General features: G+C 39.6%; 1 protein-coding gene across 3 annotated transcripts in view; it reads right to left on the bottom strand.

Annotated features, from left to right (window-relative positions):
• LOC308688471 (NACHT, LRR and PYD domains-containing protein 12-like) overlaps positions 1 to 15077 on the bottom strand; it is a 52067-nt gene that overhangs the window by 29355 nt on the left and 7635 nt on the right. For 2 of the 3 annotated variants that reach the window (XR_014029901.1, XM_081361523.1), the window contains exons 2-8: positions 14873 to 15003; positions 14292 to 14405; positions 13347 to 13442; positions 11803 to 11898; positions 4130 to 4225; positions 896 to 2686; positions 284 to 454 (exon numbers count right to left, since the gene is read on the bottom strand). Coding sequence is in view for 2 of the 3 variants with exons in the window: in XM_081361523.1 (XP_081217649.1) it covers positions 284 to 454; positions 896 to 2686; positions 4130 to 4225; positions 11803 to 11898; positions 13347 to 13442; positions 14292 to 14395 (2354 nt within the window). In the remaining variant the exon portion in view is untranslated. The remainder of the gene's footprint in view (positions 1 to 283; positions 455 to 895; positions 2687 to 4129; positions 4226 to 11802; positions 11899 to 13346; positions 13443 to 14291; positions 14406 to 14872; positions 15004 to 15077) is intronic. The other variant, XM_081361524.1, reaches the window with a different exon arrangement.

Below are 15077 nucleotides of genomic sequence, written 5' to 3'. Positions count from 1 at the left end.
TAGTGCGGGACAGGACCAGGAAACCAGAGGAACCGTGACAATCTGCCAATAACATGTCTTAGTAAGATGATATTTGAATGCTTATTTTTATGATCAAAGCTCTGTAATTTTAAAACATATAATGTAAAGCAATCCAATGATGATTGAGAGATGAACTAATAAACCTTCCTCAAAAGCCTGATGATCATATAATTGATAATTTAGATCAAATATGATACAGTAGGAATTAAAGGGTTAAAATAACATTATTCTAGTCTCAGTTAAGATTAATGTATGATCTTACTTCAGTTTCTCCAGTTTACAGTGAGGATCCTTCAGTCCATCAGAGAGCAGCGTCAGACCTTTATCTCCTATTATATTCTGAGTCAGATCCAGTTCTCTGAGGTGTGAGTTTGATCTCAGAGCTGAAGCCAGAGCAGCACAACCTTCATCTGTGATCTCACACATCCTCAACCTGTAGAACAACGACACACACTTCAATCTCTCAGTTCAGCAGGAACTACACAACCACAGAGAGACTGAGATATTAAATACTAAATCTGTGTGGGTATAATGTTTTTATTACTTTTTGTTGACTTTTGCTGTATTGTGTATAAATTACAATCTGAAAAAATATAAGGAGAATAATCCCTTTTGTAGATTTTTTTGTATAGTGATCCAAGTGTGACTTTTGTTTAAAAAAATCAGGCCAAATTAATACTACCATTATTAACAACAACGAACAGAAAAACACAACACAAACACACACACACACACACACACACACACACACACACACACACACACACACACACACACACACACACACACACACACAAACATACAAACATGCACACAAACACACACACATAAACACACACACAAACACACACCTTGTGATTGTCCTCAGACTTACTGAGCTGATCTGGAGGCTTCAACTACAGGCAAGAGCTTCTGAAGAACTTCATCCGGTGACGTGTGGTTTTGGTCTCGATTGAGTATGTATTTCTCTAACTCAAACTCATCCAAACACTCTGAGGTTAATAGAGCAAAGACAACAGCTGACCACTGTGACGAGGACAATCTGGTGCTTGAAAGACCTCCAGATCTGAGACACTCCTGGATTTCATTTACGAGAGAATGATCACCCAGTTCATTTAAACAGTGGAACAGATTGATGGATTTCTCCGGTGAGGGATTCATTCTTATTCTCGTCTTAATGTATCCAACCGTTTTCTCTTCACTGTGCGAGATGTTTCTAACATGCGTCACAAGGCCTTTCAGGAGCTTCTGATTGGACTCCAGTGAGAGACCCAGAAGAAACCGCAGGAAAAGATCCAGATGTCCATTTCTACTCTGCAGAGCCTTGTCCACGGCTCTCTGATGCAGGTCAGACATCGTGTGACACGTGAACTCGAGTGCATGTTTTGAGCTGAGGGTTTCATTGAGCACATCCCTCTTGTACAGCAGGAATGAAAGCAGCACATAAAGAGCTGCTAGATGCTCCTGAATGCTCAGATGAACAAAGCAGAAGACGTTCCCCTGATACAAGCCCAACTCCTCTCTGAAGATCTGAGTGCACAATCCTGAGTAAACTGATGCCTCTGTCTCATCAATGCCACACTCTCTCAGGTCTTCCTCATAGAAGATCAGGTTGCCTTTCACAAGCTGCTGGAAGGCCAGTTTCCCCAGTTTGAGGATCATGTCTTCATCCTTCACTTTCTTCTTATAGTCCTTCTCATGTTTGATGTTGGTCTGAATGATCAGGAAGTGTGTGTACATTTGAGTGAGTGTCTTGGGAATCTCTTCATTCTCTGCTTCGCTCAACATCTTCTCTAAAACAGTGGCTGAGATCCAGCAAAACACTGGGATGTGGCACATGATGAAGAGGCTCCTTGATGACTTCAGGTGTGTGATGATTTTATCGGCCAGACTCTGATCACTGATTCTCTTCCTGAAGTATTCCTCCTTCTGTGGATCATTGAATCCTCGTACCTCAGTCACTCGATGGACACACTCAGAGGGGACGAGATCGGCTGCTGCTGGTCTGGAGGTGATCCAGATGAGAGCAGAGGGAAGCAGATTCCCCACAATGAGGTTCGTCAGCAGCACGTCCACTGAGGCTGATTCAGATATATTACACAGTTTCACATTAAAGTCCAGAGACAGGCGACACTCGTCCAGACCATCTAAAACAAAGACAACTTTATATTCATCACTGAATGGTTTCATTTCTTTTGTCTCAGGGAAAAAAACCTGCAGAAGATCTGAGAGACTGAGGTTTTTGTCCTTCATTAGGTTGAGCTCTCTGAAAGCAAGTGGAAACATGAGCTGGATCTCCTGTTTCTCTGTCCCTTCGGCCCAGTCCAGGATGAACTTCTGCACAGAGACTGTTTTTCCAATGCCAGCGACTCCCTTTGTCAGCACAGTTCTGATGGGTTTGTCTTGTCCAGGTAAAGGTCTAAAGATGTCAGTGCATTTGATCAGTGTGTCCTCTGTTGCTGCTCTCCTAGATTGAGTCTCAATCTGTCTCACCTCATGCTCATTATTGATCTCTCCACAATCACTCTCTGTGATGTAGAGATCAGTGTAGATCTCATTCAGCAGTGTTGGGTTTCCCTGCTTTGCTGTTCCCTCATAAAGACACAGAAACTTCTTCCTCAAATTTGATCTAAAGGTCTTGAGGGCTTCGGCATGTTGATGGTCACTGTTGTCAGATTAAAATAAAAAATTGTTAGATAACATATATATGCAATATAGTTGTTAGATAACCCATATGCATGCTGCATAATACACATGATTTTATATTGCGATATTGTAATAATATCAGTATATGTCTTTATCATTTACATTTAAGGTTTAACACAATATTAGAGAAACAGATTCTCGTTGTAGAGTCTCCACAACGGATTGAAGCTTGCGTCCGAGTGTCCCTGTGCACGAGCCACAAGAGAGCACAGTATCCGCGCCTCTGATGGCAGCCTAAAACAACACATTTTAACACATTGTAACAAACCCAGCCAAGGTTCCCCCAAAGTATTCCCTGAAGCAGCCACAAAGATCTCCTCCACCCACCCTTCCTTTTATGAAGCTGCTTGAAATTTCTTTCATAGGCGGGGCTTGACATTAACACCCGCCAATGGAATGAGAAATAAAGGAGTCAGGGACCAAAGATGGTCAACTCCCAAAAAAACTGCATGAAAACAGGAACCCGCACAAAACGTAGGGTTCAAAACAAACGGGCTGTAACCATAAGGGTTGGGAGGCCAGATTAACAGGAAAAATGGGCCCTTCCTCCCTACAATGTGTAGCGCTGATATTTGTGACCCTGGATCACAAAACCAGTCACAAGGGTAAATTTTCTGAAATTGAGATGTATACATATATATAGCTAAATCACAGCCTTTTTAAGTTTAATAATCACATTATGCCGTATATTGATTTCTGGTTTTCCATCCCCTGAATTAAGATTATCTTGTGATATTTTGTGAATCAGATTCCCCTGAAGATATTCAGATATTTGAGTTTTTTATGATCTTTTTATTTCACACACGTGCTCCTAAAAACATTTTACAGTTCGCTCACATTTTGTATAATATACTTTGCGCTCTATGCCTTTAGAAATTTTTTAATACTTCTATTTTTAGCGTTAAGAATATAGCAAGACAAACTATTAAACTTAATTATTTTCATGTGAAGTGACACTTTAAATAGGACAATCATTAAGGACTAGCAGGCTAAATAATAAACTGAATTTGTAAATACTTGGTACTTAGCAAGTCTTAAGATGCAAGTTGTAAGCATCTTAACACTGTGACCCGAACTGAACCTGCATAAAAATGCGCAACTACCTTGCCTGAAACTCTGCAGTGTAAACATGGCAACAAAATTAATGTTGAGTACCCTTGCAGTAGACTAAAAACAAACAGAGAACATGGCAATCCAACACAGAGACCATGAGCTCAACCAAAACAAAAGGAAAATGACAGCACCTGTTCCAGGATCCCAACACTGGAAAAAAACAGACTAGACAGAACTGACCAGATCCTGACCCTATGCTCCAAATACAACACCCGAAAAGACAAACTGTCAAATGCATAAACAGAAATGTAAACATAAATGAGCAATAAATGTGCAGTACAGCATTTACCTGAACCCAAGTTCAGTGTGTCCACTAAAGTTACGTTGAGGATTCATTGACCGGTTACTCTTCATGGACACACAGCTGGATCCTGGAGGGTCCAGTCTGAGCATTCGATTGAACACAAAAAGTGAATGTAATACACACACTATTATATTAATCACTTTTGTAATCATTGATTGTTCTATGTATAATATTTATTAATATGTACTGTCCTGTTAGAGACATCACAGAAAGTCTAGGTTACTAAAGCTACGTCAGAACTGAACTGACGGGATCTTGCCTGAGAGCTTTCCTGGGAATCCTTCCCCGCTTCCGAGTATATAAGGCACGCAAACACATAACGTCTCCGTTCCCTCCTTCAGGGAATGGAGGTTACATAGTAACCTAGACGTTCGTTATCAGTAAGTCACGTTCAACGTTACGTCTAAACTGAACTTCCAGCGCCCAGAGTAAGCTGTCTAGTCCCCCCACACTTGTTGAGGTAGAATAAAGGACAGGGCTTTGCGTGAAGAATGTTCTCGGTCCTCCGCGGGACCCCAAATGAGTCAAGTCAAGTCACCTTCATTTATATAGCACTTTTAACAATATGGACTGTTTCAAAGCAGCTTTACAGTGGTAATAGGAAATTAAAGTGACAGACACAGTTTTGGCTTTACATCAGCTCTAGAATAAAGTTATTGTCCAGCTAAAGTTAGTTTTGATCGATTCACTTCCGTTGCAAAGATCATTAGTTATTAACTTAGGGGCCGCTAACACGACACCGTTCTAACAGAAAACCCTTAATGCCCTCAGGCCTGCTCATTCGCACAACAACAGTGCCTGGTGTCTCGAGAACGCAAACCTTGAAATAGGTTTCCAGGTGCAAGCCTTGAAGAAAAAATTATATATATATATATATATATATATATATATATATATATATATATATATATTAGGGGTGTAACGATACGCGTATTCGTATCGAACCGTTCGGTACAAGGCTTTCGGTTCGGTTTTCGGTACGCATTACGTACCGAACGGTTCGTTGGACCATTTTTTTCTGCCGACCAAAATTTCGTTATTTCAAATGAAGGCGCGTCGCCGGTGGCAAGCGCGGCACGGCGCGACCACAAGATCAACTGGCAAACATGCACATTTCTCTGTTATTTATTAACGGATCAAACAGCGCTGACGTGGAAACCAGGAAGAAACATCGTGCCATGAATGAACTGGCCGGTGTCCACAGATCAGCAACATTCACCCTGGAATGGATTTCTAACACTAACTGCAAGGTATGGAAGTTTGGCAGGAATAGTAGGCTATAATGCTTTCAAGTAACATTACGTCGGTTTTATTTTGACATTATGAATAGCCTACAATTGCTGCCCTCAAATGTTAATCTGAACTTGTTTATAACTAGCCTACTACAATATTGCATCTAATTTTGTCCAAGGAACTGTTTTGTTTTATATGCTCATAAGAAGAGTCAAGTATAGCTCCATTATTGCTCAGTAAAAAAAGCAACAAAAAAATAAAATAAAATAAATCATACTTTATGATGTTAGTTTCATTAAATAAAATAATAATAATAATAAAAAATTTTAATTTCTGGCATTTATTTATTTTTGCTGTATGGAAAACGTACCGAACCGAACCGTACCGAACCGTGACACAAGTGTATCGTATCGAACCGAACCGTGAATTTCGTGAACCGTTACACCCCTAATATATATATATATATATATATAATTTTTTCTTATATTGAATATTGAACCATTCGAGGCTTTCGGTTCAGTACCAAGCGGCAACCTCCGTCTCTCTCTTGAAACCAACATGGAAGTTAAAGGCAGGGTAGGTAGGATTTTTCTAAAAAAAAACATTCTAAATTTGTTTAAACTGTCTTTATATACCAATACATAATTAAAATGTAAGTGCTCTGAAAAAGAGAATATAAAAATCGAGTGACTGTAGACCTTTTAATCTGCAATAAACACAGCTCATTATTTCCATTCACTCCCACCCCCTCCCTTCTGTGCTCCTTCCAAAGCCACGCCCCCAAAACACATGAACGCGCGACGCCAAACGCTCAGGCTCAGCTGGAAGACGCATTTATTACCTGAGACGAGTGGAGAGGACGGAGCGCAGTACATACAGTGACATCATGTCAGAATCACATGTAATAAAATACCTAACTTTATCACTATGAATATAAACAAATAAGATTTCTTTTAGTACTCACTATCAAGCTAGCATATCGATAATGGTAAAGTTTCATTCGGTAACGAGCTATATTTATAAGGCGAAACTAAAAACAGGTTGCATTGAGACACGTTTTTCCATTACCATCAGTTACACTGTGATGAAGGTGAATTTCGTGTAAGATTCATAACATATACGGTGTTTTGCATGTAAGAGTTTCCATGATGAAAACATTGTTGACTCTAATGAAGACTAATGTACACTCCGAGTCCGGAGACAAGTACCGCATCGTCGGTTCAAGGACAGGTCCGGGGTTGAGGGCGAAGCAGAGGAGGTCGTTCAAGAGTGCGGGCAGGGTCCGAGGAAGTACAGTCATGGTCAAAATTGATGGCACCCCTGATAAATATGATAAAAAATGGCTGTAAAAAATAAATCTGCATTGTTTATCCTTTTGATCTTTCATTCAAAAAATTCACAAAAATCTAACCTTTCATTGAAGTAAAAGAACTAAAAGTGGGGGGTAAGTCACATTATGAAATAAATGTTTTTCCTCCAAAACACGCTGGCCATAATTGTTGGCACCCTGTTATTAAATACTTTCTGCAACCTCCTTTTGCCAAGATAACAGCTCTGAGTCTTCTCCTATAATGCCTGATGAGTTTGGAGAATAACTGACAAGAGATCAGAGACCATTCCTCCGTACAGAATCTCTCTAGATCCTTCAGATTCACAAGTTCATGTTGGTGCTTCTTCTCTTCAGTTCACCCCACTCATTTTCTATATGGTTCAGTTTAGGGGACTGGGACGGTCATGGCAGAAGCTTCATTTTGTGCTCAGTTACCCATTTTTGTGTTGATTTTGATGTTTGTTTTGGACCGTTGTCCTGATGGAAGATCCAACCACGGCCCATTATAAGATTTCTAGAAGAGGCTGTCAGGTTTTGATTTTTTATCTGTTTGTATTCGCTAGAATCCATATTACCATGTATCTGCACAAGATGTCCAGGACCTCCAGCAAATAAATAGGCCCACAACATATAAGATCCAGCAGTATATTTAACCGTAGGCATGGGGTACACTTCATCCCGGTTTGAACCAAACACATCTGCTGGGTTTGCTGCCAAAAAGCCATTTTTTTCGTTTTATCTGACCACAGAATCCGGTCCCTTTTGAAGATCCAGTCGTGTCTGACAACTGAATATGCTGGAGTTTATTTCTGGAGGAGCGAGGAGGATTTTTCTTGAAACCCTCCCAATCAACATGTGGGGATGTAGGGGTTGTTTGATAATTTTTTTTTAGGCTTTCTGACACCCAAGACTGCAATTCTCCATCTGTGATCCTTGAAGAGTCTTTGGCCACTCAAACTTTCCTCCTCACCGTCCATTAAGACAATATAGACACACATCCTCTTCCTGGCAGATTCGTAACATCTTTAGTTGATTATAACTTCTTAATTATTATCGTGATGGTCAAAATGGGGATTTTCAATTCTTTAGATATTTTCTTACAGCCACTTTCTATTTTGTGAAGCTCAACAATCTTTTTCTGCACATCAGAACTATATTCTGTGGTTTTACTCATTGTGATGGATGATTAAGGGAATTTGGCCTTTGTGTTTCCTCATATTTAAACTCCTGTGAAACAAGAAGTCATAGCTGGACAATTTCATGTTCCTAGTTACCCTGGTTACTTAAAAATGTAAATATGAATGGGAATATACTTCAGAGATATTTTTCTCATAAAAAATTCTAGGGGTGCCAACAATTATGGCCAGCGTGTTTTGGAGAAAAACATTTATTTCATAGTGTGATTCACCCCCCAATTTCAATTATTTTACTTCAATGAAAGGTTAGATTTTAGAAGATTTTAGAAAGGAAAGATCAAAAGGATAAACAATGCAGATTTATTTTTTACAGCCATTTTTTATCATATTTATCAGGGGTGCCATCAATTTTGACCATGACTGTAGTTTTTGCCTTCGCTGACTGCATATGCAGGTGCTTTGAGCTGAATATTTCTGGGAACAGTGACATGTGATGAGTGCATGCAGGGCAGCGCATGCAGTGGGGCGCGGGCACGAGACATGAAGGCATCTGATTGGTTCTTTACACTCGGACTGAGTGGCAGTGATTGGTCAGAGTTTTTACTGTCCTGCAGCTGCTACAGAGGTCTGATTGTTTTCATTCCTTTTTCTGAACACATAATGTATTGACTACTCTCAGGATGGAAGGACCATTTCACCCAGTATAAAAAAAGTGTTTCTGAACAGGATTACCTACCCTAGCTTTAATTAAACGGCAATTCATCGACTGGCCGCTTGAGGCTGACTGCAAAAGTGAGTCAAATCTGCATCTCCCCCATGTTGAAATGCCCAACTTTACAGCAGAAAAAAAGCACGTTTACAGCCTGGAGCAAAAAGTGGCTTTGGTCTATACAGCTAATTTTGCCCTTCATGACAACTGTGAGGGGGTGAATTTTTTTATAAATCATCCGTTTAAATTATATTAATCCTTAAACTTTTGCATAATTAAGGGTGTGTCCACTTTTGAGTGACAGGTGGATTCCCGCTGCTGTGGTCATTAGTCATCATTAGCCGTTTGTCTGTTGTCTGTTAGCCGTCATGTTACCTCAGCTAATTAGCCTTTCGCCGAGCCCCGCCCCCCTTAGTTACTGTTGCTACGTCCGACAAACAAATGGTCAAACACGACCAGCGCGACAGATTGCCATGACGGGAAGAGGTATACCCGTGTGTGTCAGTGACCTTTTTTGGAGCAATACCTCCGCGATATCCTCCAGATCGAGGCAAAAGGGGTTACAGTATGCAGTGGAGGGATATATTCAAAATATAAAAATACGCAATGAAGGAGACACGACTACTATCGAGGCTAATGCTAACCGGTCTCAAGCGAAATCTGAGAAACCCCATGACAATTGCAAAAAAATCTCTAATACCCACGCAATCGACATAAACACACTTGCAGACGGCATTTTGGAAGTTTGTGATCAACCAACATCCGTAGGCATCGTAGACCTCTTCTTCTGTCTTGATTTTCTCCGATTTATTGCAGACAATTGACCCTTCGCTAAGCCACGCCCGAAAACCGCCACTGGCAAATCGTGGCTTAGCAACCGTAACTAGGCGTAGGAGGTCTGGCAAGCTTTCGAGCGAGGGAAACATGCCGAAGCGGTGTGCGTATGGATTGTGCAAATCTGATACCCAGTATCCGAAAAGTTTGGACGGGGTGGTGGATTTTGTTCCCTTCCCGAAACCTAAAACCCAAGGGGAGAAATGCCGGGCGCCATCTTCATTTATATAGCGCTTTTAACAATGTAACGTTAGATTGTAAAGCTTACATTGATAATAGGAAATTTTAAGTAAAGTGTTTTGGCTTTATAGCTCTAGAATAAAGTTATTGTCCAGCTCGTGGATCAAGCAGTGTGATTAAAGGCAAGACGGAGGCTCACTGACATAATTTAACATTACTTAAAAATATATTTCAGCATTTTGTTAATCGACGGCCAAACTAGTAACGTTACCCCAATCCGATCGCGACTCTCCCGGTGTTAGTTTTAGTAAAAGTAAAAGGTAACGTTAGTTAGTAAAAGCAGGGAACATCACGGGGCTTGCCGGAGATCTCCAAGGTAAAGGTTGGTATGCAAACTTAATCAGTTCATAACAGTAGTCACTTATATGACCCACGACGTGTGAGCAGTAACGTTAGACTGGCGCACTACAAGCGGGAGATCGTTATCATTGCAAAGTGGTGAGGCTAATGTCTTGTGTTTATTCCACAATACATATGGATAAGCTGTTTGATTTATAAATATTAGAATATTTTAACATTTCACTTTTTTTCAGGATTCTTTGATGAATAGAAAGTTTCAGAGTTTTCTGAAATAGAAAGCTTTTCTAACGTTATAAATGTCTATACTGTCACTTTTGATCAATTGAATGCATCCTTGCCTATTACTTTTCTTAATTTCTTAAAAAATCTTACTGACCCCAAATTACTTTTACCGGTTCTTTGTGGCAAGCTTTATGCCTGCGGTCGTGCGCTTGAGTGCGGCTATATTACGTAAACGCTCATTATCCTGTAGGCTATATAGCCTATTTAAGTAATTCAATTAATATAAAGGGGCGCTTTGTCCACTAATGGCTTAAATGAATAACTATAGTCGACTAGAAAATGTTTTTTTGTTGGAGGCAGCTCTTATTCTCATATTTACAAACGCCGTGGGCGGAGAATGTTTGTCGGACCTGCTCACATAGTAACGGTTGCTATGATGTGTGATTGGACAATGGCCGTTTTGGGGGCGGGGCCGGCGAAAGGTAAATTGTCTGACTGTAAAAATAAATAAATTCAGGAGTGACGCGCTGCCAAGATGGCGACGGTCGGCCATGCCCACTTTAGGCTTCAAAAACGGTCTTCAGAAACCTACGGGTGACGTCACGGACACTACGTCCATATTTTTTTACAGTCTATGGTTTGGACCAATGCAGCGCGAGCCGATCTAAATCAAGCGACTGTTTCTACACAGCGCTAAGAGAAGTAAAGAAAAGCATTTGAATTCGCCACTGAAGTAATAACATCGCTGCGAGATCTAGTGAGAAGCATTCACATTTCTCTGTTATTAACGGATCAAACAGCGCTGAAGTGGAAACCGGGAAAAATATTGTGCCATGAATGAACTATCCAGTGTCCACAGATCAGCAACATTCACCATGGATTTACTGTAGTAACACTAACTGTGACCATGGAAGTTTGGCAGGAATAGTAGGCTACAATGCTTTCAAGTAATGTTATGTCGGATTTATTTCGACATTATGAATAAAATTGCTGCCCTCAAATATATATCTGAAATAAAATAAACCTTTGTTTATATCTACAACAATATTACATTTTATTTTTTTTCAAGGAGCAAGGGGCTGTTTTTGTTTTATATGCTCCTAAGAAGAGTCAAGTATAGCTCCATCATTGCTCAAAGTAAAAAATGATCATACTTTATGATGTTTGTTTTAATAAAAAAATAATAAAATCAAGGAAATTTCTCTGGCATTTCTTTCTTTTCACTGTAGCGACACCAGTGTATCGTATCGAACCGAACCGTGAATTTTGTGAACCGTTACACCCTTAATAAATATATATATATATATATATATATATAAAGGCGGAAGCTCCACAGTCTGCAATGGAAAAGAGGAGTGGGAGGGCCGCCGGGAGGGCGATATCCATATATCACCTTGTGTATTAACCGATGGCTCTCTGCTGTAATCCCAAAGATCCCAATTAGTCAGTTCAGTTCTGACGTAACGTTGAACGTGACTGACTGAACTATTAACTGTTATAGTCTACATATCGAAGCTGTTAATTCTGATCTTCATTCTAAAATACATTGCACACAGGCATTGAGGACATTTAACAACATTACATTTGAACAATTCTTTTAAAAGAATGTTAAAACAGATGTAATAAGATAAAGATACTTTAGTAAAGTGTTTACCTAAACCCATGATCAGTGTGTCCACCAAGCTTAGGTGGAGGATCCATTGACTGGTCACTCTTCATGGACACACAGCTGGGTTCTGGAGGGTCCAGTCTGTGGATTGAAGTTGAACACAACAATGTTATTCACACACTCTTATTAGCATGGCAATGTTTTATCACTCAATTTAATCAGTCCATTGTTGTTTATTGTCTTTGTGTAAATGCAAAGCTGTTTAAGTTGCATTTGTGTGCTACCTTACTGTCAGATTATCTTGTTTATTTGAATAAATACTGCTGCAAACATCCCTGTCTCAACTCACCCTTCATTTTACCTGCACGGCACCACTAAACTCAGGGCTGGACTGGGACAAAAAAAAAATCAGCCCTGGCGGCCCACCACTACAATCAAGAATCGGTCCAGTCAGACAACACACGTATATTTGCTGCCTTCATTTGATTAAAAAAAAAAAAAAGGAAAGGAAAAAAGTTTTAAACCTCACAAATGGGCAGACATAATTTTATAAATTGTCTAATAAAATGTTATTGCATTATTTTTTGTTGATGTCTGCACTATCACTCCTGTCTCCCTGCTCCCAGTACCACATACATGTTAATATTTGTCTGCTAAATTACTAATGTAACTTTACACTAAATAATATTAATCTCCTTTAGCATACAGTATTTTGAGTGACGATAGTAATAGGGGCGCTATACCGCTTACATTTGCTAGCATTTCAATACTAAGTTAACAAAGAAAAAAGTACAGTATTTACAGATGAAACTGACCTGCACTTGAAGCCCAGAACAGGTCATTCATTTTGCAACATTTTAATGCTTGTTCTCTGAGTGCTTTCTTTTTCGTTGTCCTTTCCCTCTCTGCTCCACCTGGCCGTTTACTGTCCATCATCGGGTGATGCTCGCATTTTCTGATAAAACCGTTTGGCTGAGGCTTAAAGTCGAATCGTAGCCTTGCCAGTCAAGACTAACAGATTCATGATTTTATTTTATTATAATAATTTTATTGAATGATGAATTCGAAAATGATCACTGGTAAAGGTAATAGTAAAAAAATAATAAAAAAAAACACTGGCTGGCAGCAGGCCAAATTAGTCGCCAGGCCACCGGGAATTCTCCCGGTGCTCCCGATGGCCAGTCCGGGCCTGCCTAATATATATACATATATATATGAGATGCTGGGTCCCCCATGAGAAGGACCAGCAAACTCAACCGGAAGCTCCACAGTCTGCAATGGAAAAGAGGAGTGGGAGGGCCGCCGGGAGGGCGATATCCTCATATCACCTTGTGTATTAACCGATGGCTCTCTGCTGTAATCCCAATGATCCAAATTAGTCAGTTCAGTTCTGACGTAACGTTGAACGTGACTGACTGAACTATTAACTGTTATAGTCTACATATCGAAGCTGTTAATTATGATCTTCATTCTAAAATACATTGCACACAGATATTGAAGACACTTCACAACATTACATTTGAACAATTCTTTTAAAAGAATGTTAAAACAGATGTAATAAGATAAAGATACTTTAGTAAAGTGTTTACCTAAATCCATGATCAGTGTGGCCACCAAGCTTAGGTGGAGGATCCATTGACTGGTCACTCTTCATGGACACACAGCTGGGTTCTGGAGGGTCCAGTCTGTGGATTGAAGTTGAACACAACAATGTTATTCACACACTCTTATTAGCATGGCTATGTTTTATCACTCAATTTAATCAGTCCATTGTTGTTTATTGTCTTTGTGTAAATGCAAAGCTGTTTAAGTTGCATTTGTGTGCTACCTTACTGTCAGATTATCTCGTTTATTTGAATAAATACTGCTGCAAACATCCCTGTCTCAACTCACCCTTCATTTTACCTGCACGGCACCACTAAACTCAGGGCTGGACTGGGACAAAAAAAAATCAGCCCTGGCGGCCCACCACTACAATCCAGAATCGGTCCAGTCGGACACCACCCATTTATTTGCTGCTTAAACAAGTGGATCCTGCAACTGCAGCTTATTGAGAGTCTGCAAATTAGTGCCTTATGAAAAATTAAGCTTTAAACAGTTTAATATTTCTATCATTATGTTGGAAAACACTCTTATGAGAATAATTTCAGTTAAGCTTGTGTATATTTTTAGTTAAAGCTGTTAAGTTAATAAGCAATAGCATCATGTAGGTTTTTTTCTTTGTGTTTTATATAAAGAACACTAGGAGGTGCGCGTGCTTTGTGATTGGGTTTACACTGTTAATACAGAAGACAAGGCAACGGGCCACAGTCCTTGCTTGTCAACATCAACAACAACAACAACAACAACAACAACAACAACAACATTGTATTGGACCCAAAACCCAGGTGACAGAATTAATTACAATGTGATATATAGTGTTGAATACATGATAACAAGAGCTTATCTTCTGAAATGCATTGAATACAGGCACTGAAAAATTATTTAATTTCAGCACAAAAGATATAATAAGACAAACGGTTTAAAGTGTTTACCTAAACCCAGGATCAGTGTGTCCACTAAACTTAAGTGGAGGATCCATTGACCGGTCACTCTTTATGGACACACAGCTGGGTTCAGATGACTTTGGTTTTTGCATCTGGACTGAACTGAAACAAAACATCAAGGGAAATTATAATAAGACACTGTGATAATGATTGATTGTTGATTAACTGAATAATTATGCTACATTAAATTCTTACCAACAGGAAAGTGTGCCATTTGTGCCTGAAAACCACACTTTACCCCCTTTTAATTATTAAGCTAAAAGCACAAATTTTAAATATGAGGATACATAAGGTTGTAGTAATATCACTCAGCTTCATTGCAATAAATACACTAAGCCCTGAACGTTTACCACCCCCAGTGGTCAACATCAGCTAGATAGGTTGAGATAATATACCAACAAAGTCAGACAGTGACAGGCCGAGCCTCAAGTATAACAGCCACATTAGCTCTGTTTGTCTAAGACAAATGGTAACAGCCACATAACACCTCAAGGCTTGCTCAAGATAAGATGTGATCCTGAGACTGATCTAATTGGTACAAACACTAAAGATCAATCAAATTAACTCACTGTTACACAAACTGAAGAAGCAGCACTTCAGGCAGACAAGATGGATTTGGTCGAAGCAAAACGGCAGAATCATCAAACGCACGGTGGCCAAGAAAATGGCGGTTCTGAGCTGGCCTTAATCGCCTCACATCCTTAAAAAATATATACATTGAAGAAAATACTTTTTTTCTTTTGACAACACTATTTTTACATCAAATTTTTTAAA

The sequence above is a fragment of the Scardinius erythrophthalmus genome, assembly GCF_964197995.2.
Source record: "Scardinius erythrophthalmus genome assembly, chromosome: 3".
Lineage (NCBI taxonomy): Eukaryota > Metazoa > Chordata > Actinopteri > Cypriniformes > Leuciscidae > Scardinius > Scardinius erythrophthalmus.
This window is presented reverse-complemented; position numbering and strand designations above follow the sequence as displayed.